Here is a 20,638-nt window from a genome sequence, read left to right as displayed (position 1 = left end):
TGAGGCTGTTGCCCAGAAACAACTTGCCTTCGTCTCCTGGAAAGCAAATCCAACGGAAGGAAATCTCATTTCCTTTCACAAAGCCCGAAACAAGTGTGTGTCCACCCTCAGGAGAGCCAGGAAACAATATCTCTCCGTTCTCAAGACCGAACTCTCTTATCTGTCTCCCTCTTCCAAATCCTGGTGGCGTCTGGTCAAATCCGTTTCTGGTGTTTGTTCCCCCTCCATCCCCTCCCTTACCTCAAACGGCTACACAGCTGACTCCGCACGTGAAAAAGCTGAATGCCTCAACTCTGTGTTTGCCTCTAAATCTTGTGTCCCAAACCCATCCCTCTCTGTACCCACCATACCCAGTCGTACCCTGCTGCTCCTGGACTCCGTGTCCTTTCCTCCTGACAAGGTGGAAAAGTTTCTGTCAACCCTCGACTCTGATTCTGCAACTGGACCCGACGGCATCAGCCCACGGGTCCTAAAATCCTGCTCTGCTGCTCTATCTCACCCTCTCTCTGTTCTCTTCACCCTCTCTTTTGCTCAAGGTCAACTGCCATCTGCTTGGAAATCAGCCAACATCACCGCTTTGCACAAAAAAGGTGCAAAAACAGATCCTAGCAACTACAGACCAATCAGCCTTCTCCCAATTATCAGCAAAGTCATGGAATCCATCATTGCTTCTGATATGAAATCTTTCCTCTTCTCCAATGGCTTGATCTCTGATCATCAATTTGGTTTCAGACCAGGTCACTCTACTCTGGACATGCTGCTTCTGCTGTCTCAACAATGGATGGAGGTCCTCAATGCCAAACAGGAAATTAGAGCTGTCTCCCTCGACATATCACGTGCCTTCGACACGGTCTGGCACCCCGCTCTGCTCACCAAACTCTCCTCTTTTGGTATCCATGGAAATCTCCACGCATGGCTGGCGGACTTCCTCTCTAGTCGTCGTCAACGTGTGGCCCTGAATGGGTTTCTCTCATCTCCTCTTCCTGTTCAGGCTGGAGTTCCCCAAGGCAGTGTTCTGGGCCCCGTGCTTTTTCTGGTCTTCATCAATGATCTCTCTGACTCTCTCGAAAATCCTCTCTATCTCTTTGCTGATGACTCCACTCTCTGCCGCTCCATTCCTCTTCCCTCAGATCGGCAGTCTGCTGCCTCCTCACTCTCTGAAGACCTGGACAAAATCACAGACTGGTCAAACAAGTGGAACATGTCTTTCAATCCTGACAAATCTCACACTCTTACTATGTCTCTCCGAAAAGATCGACTGGACAACCCTCCCATCTACTTTCTCAACAATCCTCTCCAAGAAGTTCTGTCGCTCAAGATTTTGGGTCTCACTATCTGCCATGATCTTTCTTGGGAAAACCACATTTCCAAGCTGGCCTCCAAAGCCAGTCGCCGACTGGGCATCCTCCGTCGTGCGAAGTCCTTCCTCGGCACACCTGAGCTCCTCACCACATACAAGGCTTTCATCCGCAGCTCAATGGAATACTGTTCTCCCCTATGGGCCCGTGCTCCTGCCTCACACCTAGCTCGGCTTCACGCTGTTGAAACCAAAGCTTTCAGAATTATTGGAATCTCCCGCGATGAAGCTATCTCTGAGGGCCTTTCACTCACTCACCGCAGGCAGGTAGGTGGTCTTTCTGTCTTCTACCGATTCCTCTCCGGCCTTGCACCCCCAGCTCTCTCTGTGCTCTGTCCCCCAAATATTCCTACAGGTCGCACAAGATCTGCCAGCAACCCTCTGATGGTTAAACTGCCGAAATCTCGGCTCTCCGCTCACCTTCACTCTTTCATTCCTCTTTTCTCCCGCCTCTGGAACAAACTCCCTCACTCCCTTCAATCCCACTCCCCCCTCCAGGTCTTTAAAACAGCTGTTCACCACCATCTCTTATCTTCCCCCATCCAAAACCTTGATCTTTTCTACCCCCGCTAATTCACCCCAGATCCACCTTGTTTGAAATTCCAACTTCTTTCCTGGAAGTCCTGGCAGTGTCCATATGTTTTATACCTCTCCCACTGCCCCCTTCCCACGCCCCCCCCCCTAAAGCCCTCGCCCTCTCTCAGATCTCTCGATGTCTCCATGTCTCTCGGTCCCTGCTCTCAAATGTTGTGTTTGTGTCCTTCCCCCTCTCTCCCCATCTTGTCTACCGCTCCCTATGTTATATGTTTTATGTGTCGGTTTGTCTTTCTGTGTGATTAATGTTCGCTCTTTCACGAGCCTCGATATTGTATACAAAAAAAAAAAAAAAAAAAAAAAAATCTGTTAATATGCGGTTGATTTTTGAATTTGGTCGGTAACGTCTCCGTTCACGAGAGCGGTGTGATACGGTTTCATTGGCTGTCCAGCATTGCCCACCCCACTTTGCATATACCCCGCCCACTGTGCATATAAGGGGATGTTGAGATGATTTTATCACTCTTGAGGAAGATTAACGGAGGCGTGTGGCTTCACATGTTGTTAATCGAAACGTTGAGTCATTGTTTGTTCAATTAAAGGTTGGAGATCTTACCATGGAGTCATATATATATATATATATACACACATACATACATACATACATACATACATACATATATATATATATATATATATATATGTATGTGTGTGTGTATATATAATAACTAGTATATATATGTGTATGTGTATGTATGTATATATAGCATGGACATTTTGACCATGCTCCAGAGAGCGGGGCAAAATGATATTGCTCCTGCACCTTCATGCCATGTGGTGATCATAACTACCAAGTTTGGCAAATTTCTGCACCACAGGCCGTTTAGGAGGAGATAGCGTGACGGACAGACGGAAAGGAAAGGCAGACGGACAGAGCTAATTACAATATCCACAATATCTCCCTCTCCCACCCCCACCCCGCAACAGTGTCGAAAAAATTTTTTTCACTCAAAATTTGATATTGGGTCATTCTTGGTGGAACCTTTTGCCATCTTCCAACTTTGCTTTAGGTGGGAAGCGTGGGGACTTGCAATGGCATGCATGCCCTCGACTTCACGTGTAGTGTACATTTTGTCAATGCAGCTCACTGTGGCACTGGAGCAGATTTGAGGCAAATGGAACTTAATATGATCCATGAACATATAATCAAGCTATATCCTATTAATAGTTATTTAGCATAAAATAAAGCTAAATTTCAACATTTGACATACAAATTTCGATAATTCTGAAAGATTATAGTTTAAGGATATTCCAAAAAGTCAAATATTATTCAAGAGTGATAATTTTTGCCTTTGTATGAACATGGGGTTTAAGTATGGAAGGCCTTCCCCAGTGAGTAGAAAGCTTACAATTCGGTGTTATCTTGTGACAGAGGGGTCTTTAGAGGATGTTTGAAGCTTGTCGCTCCATCATTGTGACTGAAAAGAAAGAAAAAAAACGCAAGAGATGTGAGATGGAGTGAACAATATTGAATATTCACATCTTAGTAAGTCAACACTTGAATTCCGCAGACAGTTAAAAAGCAGCAAAATGCACAGCCTGGGGAAAAAATGGGGGGGAAAAAAAACACCATAGCAGCAAAATGGGAAATGCAAACAAAATGGGAAATAGCAAAAATGGGAATAAGCAAAAAAACAGCAAAATGATACAATATATGAAGGACCACCATACACCTGGGAAATGCAAGACTGCAGGTTTGAGTCATTACTCGCCATAACGATGAACAAGGAGAAAGAAAACTGTTTGTTTCATACTTTGAATTTCACACTCTCAGCCTGAGAGTGCGAGAGCGTGGTGAAATATTTTGGAAAGAGGTGATAATGAAGGCTGGCACTGCGGCACAGCTATCGAAAAGTCGAGGCAGAGGGTGAGGTTGACCTGCCCGAGTCTGGGCGGTTTGTGTGTGTGTCCCAGCGAGCCGAAAGACGCATTGAATACATTTGTTACAGACAGGTGCTTGATACCAATCTCTATTATAATGAGGCACAAACCGACGAGAACAAGCCAAAGCTTGCATTAACGGAACATTCAGTTGGTGTACTTTGGAATGAATACAAAGCAGGAGAGGGAGAACGATAGGCCTAAAGAGAATAACATTGCATCTAAGGTCATGATCAATTTAAAGCACTAAAACTGTTGTTTAACGATAAAAGCTATTCTGTTAGCATCCCACAATGCCCATGGAACCAATCAAATATATAATTAAGATGTACATTTATCGACCTTTACTCTTAATAAATATTCGAAGCAAAGTGACAGCAACAACAACAACTCTGTAACTCCAGGCAAAATAACAACAGTCAATGCGAGTATACTTTGCCCGAGGATTAAGGTGGTAGGGGTAGGAGCGAGGGGGCAGGAGGTACTTTAATAATAAAAATAATTAAATGGCACAAATGCATCTCAACAAAAATAACTGTCTGAAACCCCAAGGACCAATCAGAAGTGTGCAAGCAGGGAATACGATAAATATTTTACATTACTACGCGAGGCATTCAAAAGTGGTCGGACTCACTCTAATAATAGTACCATCAACAACATAGCACTCCACGGAAACATCGAGCTAGTAATCTACAACAGAAACATCAAGCCTTCAGCTTTGTGCTGCAAAAAGTAAAAACGTCCTGTCAAATGCATTCGTAAAATGATGAAACCGGGTATTGTTTACAAAGCAATGTATGCAATAAATGCTTAATTCATAAGTTAGTTACATAAGCAGTTGATACTGTAAACGCATCACATTCCCACCTGAGCACGTAGCCCATGAATCTGGGGTTCCAGGTTCAAATCCCATGTACTGTGATGATTTGTGCATTGTATTCTGATGTCCTTGTCGTATTCATGTAAAGTACACTGACGTCTCCTATATCCTTGCCCTGCTTGTGATTTATGGACAAAAAGTTTCCATGAGCCTTAATTCCTAAAAAAAAACCCAACAAACGAGATTGTGTAGTTCGATGTTTATAATTTCCGAGCCCTAGTATGCAGGGATTCATATGGCATACCAGGGGAAAAGGCCGTCAATATGACGTCAATATGACGGGCATACAAAACTTGACAACACCGTGAGGATTATCATACACACAAAGTTACAAATTATGTCCGATGAATTATTTGCAATAAATAATCCAAGAAACATGGCTTTCCCTGTGGGGGGTTAGTGGTGAGGGACGCAAATTGTCAACAACATACAGTTGCATCTCATTTCGGTTTCACACAGTCACACACGCGCATGTGCGCACGCGCACGCACACACACACACACACACACACACACACACCAAAATTACATCCAAAAAATCCATGAGGTTGTTATGGAAGTACAGCTCATACATATGCTATGAGGGACTGATGACGCGTTCCTGTGACGCATGTATAATAACGTAGTTCCATCATAGCTGCCCACTGAATGGGTGTGTCTCGATCATTCCCAGGCTTTCGGCGACTGTTACAGGGATCAATCTTGCAACTGTTACAGGCGACTGGATTAGTGGTTAGGATGTCGGCTTGGGATTTTTTTTTTTTTTTTTTGTATACAAGATCGAGGCTCGTGAAAGAGCGAACATTAATCACACAGAAAGACAAACCGACACATAAAACATATAACATCGGGAGCGGTAGACAAGATGGGGAGGGAGGGGGAAGGACACAAACACAACATTTGAGAGCAGGGACCGAGAGACATGGAGACATCGAGAGATCTGAGAGAGGGCGAGGGCTTTGGGGGGGGGGGGGGCATGGGAAGGGGGCGGTGGGAGAGGTATAAAACATATGGACACTGCCAGGACTTCCAGGAAAGAAGTTGGAATTTCAAACAAGGTGGATCTGGGGTGAATTAGCGGGGGTAGAAAAGATCAAGGTTTTGGATGGGGGAAGATAAGAGATGGTGGTGAACAGCTGTTTTAAAGACCTGGAGGGAGGAGTGGGATTGAAGGGAGTGTGGGAGTTTGTTCCAGAGGCGGGAGAAAAGAGGAATGAAGGAGTGAAGGTGAGCAGAGAGTCGAGATTTTGGCAGTTTAACCATCAGAGGCTTGCTGGCAGATCTTGTGCGACCTGTAGGAATATTTGGGGGACAGAGCACAGAGAGAGCTGGGGGAGCAAGGCCGGAGAGGAGTCGGTAGAAGACAGAAAGACCACCTACCTGCCTGCGGTGAGTGAGTGAAAGGCCCTCAGAGATAGCTTCATCGCGGGAGATTCCAATGATTCTGAAAGCTTTGGTTTCAACAGCGTGAAGCCGAGCTAGGTGTGAGGCAGGAGCACCAGCCCATAGGGGAGAACAGTATTCCATTGAGCTGCGGATGAAAGCCTTGTATGTGGTGAGGAGCTCAGGTGTGCCTAGGAAGGACTTCGCACGACGGAGGATGCCCAGTCGGCGACTGGCTTTGCAGGCCAGCTTGGAAATGTGGTTTTCCCAAGAAAGATCATGGCAGATAGTGAGACCCAAAAGCTTGAGCGACAGAACTTCTTGGAGAGGATTGTTGAGAAAGTAGATGGGAGGGTTGTCCAGTCGATCTTTTCGGAGAGACATAGTAAGAGTGTGAGATTTGTCAGGATTGAAAGACATGTTCCACTTGTTTGACCAGTCTGTGATTTTGTCCAGGTCTTCAGAGAGTGAGGAGGCTGCAGACTGCCGATCTGAGGGAAGAGGAATGGAGCGGCAGAGAGTGGAGTCATCAGCAAAGAGATAGAGAGGATTTTCCAGAGAGTCGGAGAGATCATTGATAAAGACCAGAAAAAGCACAGGGCCCAGCACACTGCCTTGGGGAACTCCAGCCTGAACAGGAAGGGGAGATGAGAGAAATCCATTCAGGGCCACACGTTGACTACGACCAGAGAGGAAGTCCGCAAGCCATGCATGGAGATTTCCATGGATACCATAGGAGTAGAGTTTGGTGAGCAGAGCTGGGTGCCAGACCGTATCGAAGGCGCGTGATATGTCGAGGGAGACAGCTCTAATTTCCTGTTTGGCATTGAGGACCTCCATCCATTGTTGAGACAGGAGAAGCAGCATGTCCAGAGTAGAGTGACCTGGTCTGAATCCAAATTGATGATCAGAGATCAAGCCATTGGAGAAGAGGAAAGATTTCATATCCGAAGCAATGATGGATTCCATGACTTTGCTGATAATTGGGAGCAGGCTGATTGGTCTGTAGTTAAAAGGATCTGTTTTTGCACCTTTTTTGTGTAAAGCGGTAATGTTTGCTGATTTCCAGGATGCTGGCAGATGACCTTGAGCAAAAGATAGGGTGAAAAGAACAGAGAGAGGGTGAGATAGAGTGGCAGAGCAGGATTTTAGGACCCGTGGGCTGATGCCGTCTGGTCCAGTTGCAGAATCAGAGTCGAGGTTAGACAAAAACTCCTCCACCTTGTCAGGAGAGAAGGACACAGAGTCCAGGAGCAGTTGGGTTCGACTGGGAAAGGTGGGAACAGAGAGAGATGGGTTTGGGACTAAAGATTTTGAGGCAAACACAGAGTTGAGGCATTCGGCTTTGTCACGTGCGATGTCAACTGTGTGGCCATTTGAGGTAAGGGAGGGGATGGAGGGGGAACAAACACCAGAAACGGATTTGACCAGACGCCACCAGGATTTGGAGGAAGGAGACAGGTTTGAGAGTTCGTTCTTGAGTGAGGAGAGATAGTGCTTCCTGGCACTCCTGAGGGTAGACACACACTTGTTCCGAGCTTGGTGGAAGGAACTGAGATTGCCTTCAGTTGGATTAGCCTTCCAAGAGGCAAAAGCAAGTTGTTTCAGGGCAACTGCCTCACCACAAGATTCGGTGTACCATGGACGGGAGGAAGGGTAAGACAACTGAAGACGAGATGGGATAAATCTGTGCATGAGAGAGATCAGTTTGCTTTGGAAGAATTCCCAGGAAGAATTGATGTCAGAGGCAGTGGAGATGGGAGACCAATCCAGACGATTGATGGCTGCTTGAAGCCCGTCCCAGTCGGCCTGAGTGAAATGCCAGACTCTTCGACGCTGAGGAGGCTCTCTGAGAATGGCCAGAGAGATGTCCACTTTGACAAGCACATGATCAGAAGAACCGATTGGAGCAGAAGAAGAGCAGCAGACATTAGCAGGGAAGTTTGTCATAACCAAGTCTAGAAGAGAAGAAACTCCATTGGCTGAGATCCGGGTCGGGAAATTGACAGATTGTGTCAATCCCAGTGAGTCACAGAAGTCCTTTGCTGAGGTGCCATGACTGGTGAGAGAGGAACCCACACCCAACCAGGTGGCATGATGAGATCCTAGGATCCTGGATTCAAATCCCGGTTGATCGCTGAATTAACGCCAGGGTGGACATGGATGGAGACATCAGCCTGTCATCCTTCCGAGGTGGGCAAATTGAGTACCAGTTCACTGTTTGTTTCTGTCTGTCTGTTTGTTTGTTTGTTTGTCTGCACAGAATAAATATGATTTTCTCTGCAACCGTTGGTCCGATTAACAGGAAATTTTCACCACAGGTCCAACTCCACCTGTAAATTTTTTTATGACAATTATGACGTCATAGGTCACGTGGTTCGGCCACCATCTTGGAAAAACCGAAAAACTTTGCACCTCTATATCTCCGAAAGCACTGAATATAAAAAATTGAGACATGTGTTACGGATTTATGTGAATTACTATTCAGATCTTTGCTTATTAATGTGTAGTCGATTAAAGGTTGTTGTGATTAAAGGGTCAGGAGCCCTTCTGGGGAAAAGGAGACCGGAAACGGAAGAAGAAAAGACACGAGGTCCGGGAGAAGCGGCGATTCTCTTTTTCTTCCTCGCCCAGCGCCGAGAAGAGCGGTATCGATATTTAGCAGCGTGGGGAAAGCTGCGTTTAAAAGCCCATCTGGCGAGAGGAGTTACCGGGACGTGTAACTACCCATTTACACGTCAAGTCGCCGTGGGTTCGTGCACGGAACCAAGCGTCCGGCACAGTTCGCCTCACCATCTACAAGGACGCGCACGGCAGGCGCCTTGGGCCTCGCACGCTTTGCGAGCCCCGAAGCCGCGATCACGAGCACCGACCTCGGTGGGCTGCCGAGGAGGTGTCCGCGGCAGCAGCTGTTCCCGGTACGGGACGTGCACGGTGGAAGCACGTCAGGAAGGGTCCGTTCAACCGCCCACGTGCGGAGATCGAACTACAGGAGTACGGAGACATTGTGAGAGACATTGACCATGGAGGGAGTCGGGAGTGGGGCTCACGTGAGGAATGTATAAGATGGCCATCTTAGAGCTATTGTATATGAGTTTACATCTTCGTAATATTGATTGTTGATTGTTGATGGTTGTTGATTGCTCGGGGAATATATCATTGATTATTCCGGATCCTTGGTGTGGGGTTTCTTATTGACTGGAATTCATATTGATTGCGTTACGAAAGCGCATAAATAATAGATCTTTCTGGCGGAGTTCCTCTCACGGTCCGGGGGTCACCGAGACCAGGTAGTCACCGGGAGGACCACATAACACATGGCTCACTGTAAAGAACTCTCCATGTGGAATAACATCTATTAATGATAATGGCATATCCGCCTCCATTATGACGTCATAATTTGACAAGTACAAAACGTCATCCAATCAAGTTGAAATTTCTTGAGCATAATCTAGGAATAAATAAGTGGAGAAGAATAATGATGACGTCATCGGTCACGTGGTTCGGCCGCCATATTTGTTTTAACACAAAAGCCTTAGAAACCACTGCAAATGCATCCTGGCGAGGGTCTGCAATCTCCGATTGCTCTCTTCTTGTTTGTTGGGGGAGATGTTGTGAAAGTACATCTCATATATATGCTAATGAGGGACTGACGACGTGTTCCTGTGACGTATGTATAATAAAATAGTTCCATCATGGCTGCCCACTGAAAGGGTGTGTCTCGATCATTCCCGGGCTTTCGGCGACTGTTACAGGGATCAATCGTGCATTTTGTTTTCGAAGATCTTAAAATCGTGGAACACTCATCCATGGGATGCCCGTTTACAAACATTCATCTGAGGGACGGCACACACACTGATGAATCACCTTGCGTGTGAAACACTGGATGACCGGGGTGACAATTCATAGTTGAATCAGGATTCGAACCCCGACGAGACGGCTGAGCATAACTCGAGGCGATCTCGTCAGCCCAACACACCACTCAACTCCACACACCACTTTATTATGCCATGCACCATCCCAAAATAAACCATTCCCACAACCCATGGGAACACCCCACAACACCCCTCAGAGCACACCGCACCGTAAACCATGCCACACCACACCTCAATACACTCAACACATCAACACTTACACACCATAACTCCAACCTGTCATTTTGACACCCTTCAATTATGCTTTTGACATCAGCGAAATAAATGAAGTGTGCGAAATCATTTCGGTTTTAGCCAGGCGTTTCACACCAGTAAAATATCCCTTTATTTGGGCGGTGTATAATGCCACAGATCGCTGCCGCATTCGGTCCCTACAGTAATAAAAAATAACCCGATGTACATACATGAAGCAAAAACATGCATATACTGCTTTATGTGCATATATAATACATCGTGTTTATATACCTGGGATCATTCCAATTGCAATGGGCCATGGACCAATACCCAGGCCTAAGTCCTGAGGCCTGCCATCTGTGCCGCTTCAAAAATGGCGGCACATGATTTTAATTGTGGGTCGAGTTGGGCCAGCTGTCCAGCCAATGGGTGTGCAGCAGTCCTTCGATTGTCTGCCCACCGATTTACTAATGCATACATACATAGATAATCCAAGTACAATTTGTCTATTTAGATATAGATAGGGGGAATGAAAGAACCCATCAGACTCGGTGTTGTAGTGGTTACAGTGTCCGCTCCGATTCTGGGAAGTCGGCAGTTCAAACCCCATCCGAGTCATACCAAAGACTTAAAATATGGTTTGTGCTGCTTGCTTGACGTTCAGCATTTAAAAGAATAGAGCAAGGATAATCCCAATAGGTTGGCATCCATGAGGAGGAGGAAATTCCTTGTTCGGAAATGTCCCGCTGAGTGCGGTGAGAAAGGCGGCACCATTGTTGTGGGGTCACTGGTGCCCCGGGAATTTACGGCACTTCCTTTCCCCAAGCTCAGTGGCTGTGTTGTTCTCGTCTTATACGACTGTGTTGTGTTGTGTGCGTGTGCGCATAATAGGGTTGGAACTCAGGATAAAAAGGCAAATCGGAAAGGATCCGAGGTTTTTTGGGAGTTGGTCTATTTTGTTTGATGATGATGATGTCGAGTCTCAGATAGGCAATGATGGCATTGCCTATCTATGGCTGGTACACAGGGGTAAGTGTGTGGTATAGACGGGGGTCGCCACTCCTCTCCGTCTCTCTGCTGGCCATTGGGGAATTCACCCTCTTCCACCCGTGCTGTTGGAGTCAACTGGATTCTCATCCACCAGATGTGAAGTCATCTGCCATTTAAACCGCAGAGCTGCGGACCGTTACCCTGGTAAGGGGGGCGGACCGTTACCCTGGTAAGGGGGGCTGCCAGGTACTACACCTTGCCCACAGGTGAACTGCGGTTATGCCAGGCAGGGGCATCCATCTCCCCGAGGAATCAGAAGACACCCGCATACCCATTTTGTTTGAGCGACTAGTATTTCACAGGTTCAGGATAAAAACTCCAACGACTTGTACATATTTACACAAGGACATAGGGAGGTAACCATAAACCGAAATATAAACGTTTCACGTTACAAAACATAATGTAATCAAAACGTTTCATTTACTTATTTTAAAGTTTGCGATATTTTCACAAAACAGAAGACAGCATTCGAGGACTTGCTCGTATGGCAGCTTCCGGATCCAGCATGGAAGGAATGAGTGTGATAAATGCTCAAGGAAGAAGCGAGCATTTAAACAGATGGTTGGATCATTACAACAAGGATTGTGATGGGTTAAAGGATAAGGGAGAGTGAAAGAGAAAGGGTGGATTCATAAAAGGTCATTAACGCACTGTTCCTGTGAAATAACAACACCATCTGTAACGTGTGCAGAAAGATGCAAACTTACTCTCACGGAAATGTGTAAAGATAACTTGCAACATTAATTATTAAGTAGAGACAGGTGTCTTGCTGTGCTCCAGCAATCGCTTTATGTAAAGACGGAAGATAAATGAGATAAGGTGGGAAGAAAGTATTAGTGTTAGAAAATAACTGGAGACACAGACAGACTATATGTGGGACTTGGTGAAACTAAGGCAACTAGAACGGCACTCAGAAGAGAGCATATCTTTGCCTGGTTGGCCATATCACTCAATGGTGAAGAATCACTTAAAAATTAAATAATTATCGTATCCGAATCCATATCCAGATCTTCACCAAAATTGAATCTATTTGTCCTTGTCACACACCCAACTGGTCCACCAAGTTTCGTCCAAACCCGTCGACAAATTTTTGAGATATCCTGCTATTTATCGTTTTTTGCCATATCTCTCAATGGTGAAGAATCACTTAAAAAATTATTGTAGCCAGATCCGAATCTTCAACAAAATTTGATAATTTCATCCTTGTCACATACGCTACATCTGTGCCAAATTTCGTCCAAATCCGTCCACAACTTTTTGAGATATTTTGTTCACAAACAAACAGACAGGGGTGAAAACACAACCTCCATCCACCTTTAACGTGGGACTCTATGACGTCACTGAGATGGGCTATTAAAGCCACAACTATGTCCATCAGTCAGTCAGTGAGTCCATTAACATTTTTTGTCTTTTCCCCTACTCCTCCATGGTGGCTCAATGGATCATTTTGACACTCAGCATGATGATCCATGTAATTGCAGATTTTAATGCTTCAACAATGACCAAACAGGTCGAGTCAACAAAGATGGTTTCAACAGAATGTCTCCCAAGAGCTGGCCAGTACTTTCCGAGACCTCCGGTTGTCTGATGTACAGACGGACAGCCAGACCAAGGGTAACCAGGAGTCCGGCCATGAACGCTTCGTGAACCCGATGTCCTTGAAAGAGATTGATGCCTGACAGGGTCTCAGCAGAACAAACCTGCTGTGCGCATTCCGCATCCTGAAGCGTCATCATTGGATGCAATCTTCGGCTATTACAGGGTTTATGAAATTGAGGTGGAGGGTTAATCACAGCAGTTTTACTTTGATGGAGAGACAAAATAAATAGATAAATTGACCAGCTAGATCCGCGTCGGTAGAAAAATGTTCGGTGTCATTTAATCATATTGTTTCTGGAGTGTGACTACATGACAATTTTGCCATAGACTCACACTCCAGTGTTTTTGCCATACCTTATGTAGGCTGGCATATATATATATTTGAAATTAAAATGCACCAAAAACGGTCAATCTGAGTTTTTAGAGCTCGTCTAAACGTATATTATAAAACAAACCAAGAAGCAACAGATTTGGGTTAAGGCTGGGGAGGGACATTTCATTGGGATCCATGTATGGTGCGGACAGGTAAGGGTAGACTCCACGAACAGTAGCATTCTTAAAAGGAATTTCCTCTCATTGGATTTGAGAATCATCTGCCGAGTCAAAGCTGGAGGATTAAACGAAGCATGCAAAAATTTAATTGCTGGATTCTTTTCGTCTTGTTTGCCGAATGTCAAAGGCATTTACAGGAACCTACCCACTTAATTTAGTGACGTCACTCATTGACGACAGGTGCAACCAAAAGTCCTATCTAGAGGCACGACCAATTCAAAGCCGTTTACAAAAATATATAAACTAATTGTGCTAATTTGTGCTATTTCGTCAAAAGACGACAAATACTATTTCCTTCTCCTCGACATGCCAACTATAAATAACTCCACAAGGGAAACACAGGTTTACATCAGACCATGTCAAAATTACAACGTTATGAATCAGCGGAATGAACCATCCATCAAAAGTTCATGTCATGCTCAGAATTCCACAAGAATTGGCCTGGTTGGAATATTGCTTAGAGCAGAAACAAGGTTCCATAACACAATTTATCATATGGGCTGACAGGGTGGCCCAGAGGTACGCACCCTCGCCTCTAAGCTATATAACCTGTGTTGGAATCCCGACCCAGCTATAAACTGTTTCATCCCGGTGTTATACTGGCAGGGTGATTCATCAATGTGGATGCCATCGCTCGGATGCACGTTAAACGGGCATCCCATCTGCCGGCATTCATTGGTGGATGTTAAAGATCCCACGGTGTCCTTTGTGAAGAGTAGGCGAGCTATCGCCGGCACCCTGGACAAATTACAAATTCCTGTCATAACCTAAGTTTAAAAGCAGGACTGGCACGCGGGTTCTTGCCAAGCCTCAGTCAACCAACTCCACAATAATGTGGGCCTAATTGTGGCCATTGAAGAAGAAGATACAACAACAACAACAACATGCATTTTAAGGCCATTTTCCCTGCTAGAGCGGGGGTTAGCCTTGTGGTCCCCATGACAATCTTCTCCATCTTGCCCTATTTTCTGCATCTCTCCTTGTTAACCCCCTTGCCCGCATTTCTTCTTCCACCATCTTGAGCCAAGTCTTTCTCGGTCTTCCCCGTCCTCTACTTCCTTCTACATTCATTTCCATCACTCTTCTCAACCAGTCACTTTCATCCTTCCTCAACACATGACCAAACCATCTCAACCTGTTCCTCTTCACAGCATCGATCACAGGCTCTATTCCCATCATCTTTCGCAATTCATCATTTGTCTTCCTCTCTCTCAACGATACTTCGCACATCCATCGAACCATTCGCATTTCCACCCTTTCCAACCTTTGTTGCTGCTCTACGTTCATTACCCATGTCTTGCTCCCATAAATCATAACACTTCTCACACATGCAGCATACACCTTTCCCTTCAGCTTCAACGACACTCCCCTCCTCATCAGCATGCCACTCAGTTCCCGAAATTCTTCCATGCACATCTCACTCTAGCAACCGTTGCCGAGTCTGATCCACCTTCTCCATTCAGCATGTCTCCGAGGTAGCAAAATGTTTTCACACCTTCCAGCTTCATGCCGTCTCCAAGATCCAACTCAACATTTCCTCCATCTGCAGCTCCCTCTGTGCACACCTTGCATTTGAATGTAGCTGCCAAATTGGTTAATGACCCTCTCAGACCACTACGTTTTTGATGAACCCACTCAGCGCACATTGTACATTGAATGGAGTTCACTCCGACACCCTTCCTGCACACAGCACAGGGACACCTCCCAGTTCTTTCCACCTCACCACATGCTTTACCACTTGCCATCACCGTCGTCTTTCCGATATTCACCTTCAGACCTTTTGTCTCCATACATTCCTTCCACTTGTTCATCTTTTCCTTCAGTCCATCCATACTTTCCGCAATCAATACCAGATCATCTGCATACAACAACTCCCACGGTAAACCCTCCTTTACGTTCTGAGCCAGCACCTCCATCACAGCTACAAATAGTAGTGGACTTAGTACCGACCCCTGATGCACTCCCACCTTCACCTCAAACTCACCACTGTTCCCGTCCTTCGTCCTTACAGCTGTGTGCGCTCTTTTGTACATTGCCATCACTACTCTGATCAACCATTCCTCCACTCCTAACTTCCTCAATGCCCATGTCAATACTTTGCGTGGAACCCTATCGAATGCTTTCTCCAGATCAACAAACCCAAGAAACAACTTCTTCCTCTTCTCCATGTACTTCTCCTGCAACTGCCTCACAATAAAAAGCGCGTCTGTCGTTCCTCTTCCTGGCATAAATCCAAACTGCATTTCGTCGATCTTCACTTTCTTCCTTATCCTCCTCTCTAACACCCTTTCCAATACCTTCATTCCATGCTCCAATAACTTTATCGCTCGGTACGAGCCACACTCCAGAGGGTCACCTTTCTCCTTGTATAGAGGGACGAGGGTACTCAGTTCCCAATCCACTGGAATGCGGCCTTCTTTCACCACCAGATTACAGATCTCTGTCATTCTCTTCACACCCCAACTTCCTGCTGCCTTCAACATATCTCCCACAACTCCTGTCGGCCCTCCCGCTTTTCTACTCTTCATTGCTTTTATCAATGCAATGAATTGATCCCTGGTGTTGGCTCAGCGGTTACGGTGCCGGCTTGGGATCCTAGGATCCTGGGTTTGAATCCCGGTCGATCGCTGAATTAACGCCAGGGGGGTTGACTCAGCCTGTCATCCTTCCGAGGTCGGCAAATTGAGTACCAGATTGCTGGGATGAATGATCACGGTGTGTACCCCGATTTAGAATAGGTACACCGTATCCCTGCACATCGTAAGAGCGTGACCAAGGGTTGGCGTCAGGAAGGGCATCCGGCCATAAAAACATTGCCTCAAACAGGGAACCATGATTGCCAAGGGGCCCGCAAGGCTAACCCCCGCTCTGGCGGGGAAAATGGCCTTAAAACGATCATTCTATTGCTTTTATCGCTTCCTCAACTTCTTTCTCAGTTATCCTCTCTGCCGGTCCTAAAACTGGGTTACTCTCTATGTTGCCATCCCATTCATTCTCTGTATTCAACAGTATTTCCATATATCTTTTCCATCTTCCTTTAATTCCATCTGGGTCCACAACGATTTGTCCCACTTCATCCTTCAAGCAACTCACCCCCATCACATGACACCTCTCTTTCGCTATCTGCTTTGCAATCCTGAATACTGCTCTCTGACCCTCTTCCGAATCCAAGCGTTCTCCGAACATTTTCCTACATGCCTCCTGCGCCTTTGCTACCTCTTTCTTTGCAGCCTTCTTGGCTGCCTTATAACTTTCATGCTCTGCTGTTTCTGCTCCCGTACCCTTCGCCTTCTGCCACTCCTTGAACTTCTTCCTCTTCTCGTCAATCCTCTTTCCAACTTGATCATCCCACCACCATGTTTCCGAGTGCCTCGGTGGTCCTTTTGTCCATCCACATACCTCACCAACGGCTCCCAACAGACTAGCTTTCATTGACATCCAAACACTTTCAAGCTCAACCACATCATCCTCTACCCTACTCAGCCTCTCTTTTAATGCCTCCCTTACTGTCACCTCTTTCAACCTCCACACCTTCATGCTCGGTTGGTACTTCACCCGCCGAGCTCTCCTCGCACTTTTGACCCTTATGTTGCAGACAACCAAGTGGTGCTGTGAAACAGCCTCCTCCCCCGGGATCACCTTTGTGTCCCGGAGGTGCCCCCTATCTCGCCTACGCACCATCAGGTAGTCAACAGTTGTCGTCGACCCACCTGACGTGTATATTACAAGCTTATTATCCTCTTTCTGGAACTGAGTTTTACAAATCAACAAATCAGCTCCATCAGCAAACTCCAAAATCCTTTCACCTTCTCCATTTCTCACACCATATCTGTAACCCCCATGAACTCCCTCAAAACCATCCATACTCCTTCCCACATGTCCATTTAGGTCTCCTCCTTCCACAAGAACTTCCTCATCTTTCACGTTTTCCATCAGCTTCTCTATTGCACACCAGAACTTGTCCTTCTCTTCATCGCTCCGACCAACCTGCGGAGCATATCCCGAGATGACGTTCACCAAGAGCTTTCCAATCATCATTTTCACCATCATCAACCTAGCACTCACTCTAGTCACACTCACCACACTGTCTACAAACTCCTCAGAAAACAGGACACCAACACCATTCATGCCCTCCAGGCACCCTTGCCACACAAACTTGTATTTCTGTACCTGCCTACCCTTCACCATTGAAGAAGAAGATGAAGAAAAAAAAGAACACCACAATTTACTGAAAATGTAGATCCATTTTGTACAGGCCACAAAGTGAAATTCCAATCAAAGTTTATTTATTTGTTTTTACATCTCATCTTTAAAAGAAACAGGTGGCACACTCTTTTCAGAACGTTTGTGCTGCCGAAGCAGTTTCTTGGCTTCGGTTATACTGGCAGGTTTGCCATTGGCTTCCCAGCAATGTATGTCTGTGCTTTATCCTCTTAAATGCTGAGCGTCAAGCAAGGAAACGGCATGTAGCATGTTTATAAAGTCTTTGGTATGACTTTGTCTTTGGACTTGAAAAGCCATACACATGTAAGCCCGCTCCTGTACCTCGGACATTCACAGGTATAGCAGCAGAGGTTTTACAAGTACTTTTAAAGAACTTAAACCCAAGTGCTTTACGAGAGACCTTTACAAGGTGTAGAACTCGTTATTTTACAAAGTCAGTTGTATTATATATACTAGGGCATGCCCGTACTATATATATATCTAAAATTATATCCCCCCCCCCTCTATTTACATGAAATGGTTTGGTCCAAAGCGAACGGCTTGCGAGTACGGTGACAATCCCCCCCCTCTATTTACATGAAATGGTTTGGTCCAAAGCGAACGGCTTGCGGAGTTTGGTAAAGAAATCGCCATAGCGTGCACAAACGCGCAGGAAAGCGAAAGAATCGCAAATTAGTTTTAATTAGTTTTAAAACATAGTTTAACGCCAACATAGCGGCAACATAGTTTGCCAACGTGAAATAAATGAATACGCTCTCAAATGTGCCGTCCGAGGCAGAGTCTGTTCGCCACGTTCGGCACACGTGATAGCTCGCTGCTCTCTGATTGGTTGAATCGTTTTTTGGACATAGCTCGGTAACTACTTGTCCGATTAATATGAAACCTTGAAAAGGCACATCCTCAGGTCCCCAGCAATATACCTGGCAAGTTTCAAGTATATCGGACCGGTAGTTGTCGAGAAACAGCGGTCGCATACACACACACACACACACAGAGATTACTGGAATTATAGATATATATATATATATATATATATATATATATATATATATTGACACATATATATATATATATATATATATATATATATATATATATATACAGGGTGCTTCAAAAAATAAAATGTTAACACTTGTATGGGACTATCGCTTTTAATGGAAAGAACGGATAATACAATAACATGATAACAAATGTATGTGTTAACATTTTTTAAAGCACCCTGGATGTGTGTGCGTGCGTGTGTATGTGTGTGTGTGTATGTATATATATGTAATCTCTCCACAGAAGTTAAGGTTGGAAGAGATTTTTTTTTAAACAGAAATAAAAACATGCGAGTTTGTCCACTTATTCTTCCCATCTGAGCATTATCTCATAATGATGTGATCCAGGGTTCAAATCCAATGCACTGCGTTGACCCGTTCACTCGTCCCCCGTCTACTGACGTTCTTGTCATCCATGCAACATATGGATGTCTCCTAATGTCCTAGTCCAGCCTGTGATGTTTGTACAAGCTTCTACACGAGCCAAGTTTGGAAAAAGGTTTTCAAATTGGAAATGAAGTATTACAGTAATCATGGGATGTGCAGCTTTTTAAAGTCGATACCGTTGTACTGACAAATTAGCTACAAACAAACAGCTGCGTTTGGATTATTTGCTGCATTGTGATTTACATAATGTTATGCTCAACACAAAAATATAAATGCAAACGAAGTCAGACAAGCCAGCGGCACAGAACGTTGATTTACATCTTACATGTACGTAGGAGTGGTAGGACCATGTGCAGCTATCAATCCATAATCTTAGGACGGTTTTAAGGTCGTGCTCATGATGTAGTGCAATGACCTCATCCTGCACAGCAGGACACCCACTTGTCCTGTTCCATGACCAGTTTTGAGGTTTTAGTCAGGTTCACTATATTTTTTCGTTCAAAATCATGGTAGATTAGCAAACCTATACATTTTTGGAAACGTTATTACATGGAAAATCTGAAAATCAATGTTTACATTTGCCAATTCCGACCAATTCGATTCGACCAATTCGACCAATCGACCAATTCCATTCGACTAATTCGACCATTCGACCATTCGCTTCGATCGACCATTCGACCATTCGACCAATTCGATCGATTCGATTCGATTCGATTCATCGAATTCGATTCGATCGACCATTCGACCAATTCGATTTGCCAATCAATTTGACCGACCTTTGCTTGTGTGGAACGGACTGTGAAAACGATGCGGACTATATTGTCGGATACGACACACAGGACAGTGATGACGAACTCTAAATGGCATATTCTGTAATCGTGTGTTTGATGCCGTTGACTGCCTGTGTATATTTTGTCATTGACTGCCTGTGTAGATGTGAAGTTATACTGACTGCATGTGTATATATGATTTTGCTGACTGCCTGTGTATGTTTGGTGATATGAATTATTGTGACACATTTTGATGTTATTAACTGCCTGTACAAAATGATAACATGTATTTGATTATGCAACTTATCGCGAATATAAAGACAGTATTTTGCAATTCAAAACCTTTGATTCGTGTCTTACCATTCCCCATAGCACTAATTTGATACTTTCATTGGATTCCTTGTCCCTGAAAATATAGGTTTAGTATATTTTAAAAAGTTTTTAGGGTAATTAGAGGCAGAAATAGAACAAAATATGTATTTTACAGTGGCCATTTTGAAAATCCAAAATGGCCGCCATACAGGTATCTCTCCAAATGTAAACATTGATTTTTAGTTTCCTTATGCTATAACCTTTCCAAAAATGTATAGGTTTGCTAATCTACCATGATTTTGAACGAAATATAATTTATTGACATCGTGAACCTGACTATTTGATCCATCAACCGAAACGAGCATCTTCACCCAGAAACCAGAAAGCAAGCCTGAGAAAACCAGGTAAACACGTCTGAATGTATCTACCTGTACATGCTAACGTGTTTTGGGGAAACAACCAATCGTACGAATAGTCATAAAACATTTTGCTCAACGGTTA

At 44.9% G+C, this 20,638-nt stretch overlaps 1 protein-coding gene across 16 annotated transcripts in view; it reads right to left on the bottom strand.

Annotated features, from left to right (window-relative positions):
• The window catches only part of LOC137431202 (pleckstrin homology domain-containing family A member 7), a 322,395-nt gene that overhangs the window by 109,780 nt on the left and 191,977 nt on the right, over window positions 1-20,638 (bottom strand). For all 16 annotated transcript variants that reach the window (XM_078781655.1, XM_078781650.1, XM_078781654.1 and 13 more), the window contains one exon: window positions 3,301-3,369. In XM_078781655.1, coding sequence (XP_078637781.1) covers window positions 3,301-3,369 — 69 coding nt within the window. The remainder of the gene's footprint in view (window positions 1-3,300; window positions 3,370-20,638) is intronic.

The sequence above is a fragment of the Myxine glutinosa genome, chromosome 7 (assembly GCF_964187855.1).
Source record: "Myxine glutinosa chromosome 7, kmMyxGlut1.1, whole genome shotgun sequence".
NCBI lineage: Eukaryota > Metazoa > Chordata > Myxini > Myxiniformes > Myxinidae > Myxine > Myxine glutinosa.
Note: the sequence above shows the minus strand (reverse complement) of the source record. Positions and strands in the feature narration are given on the sequence as shown.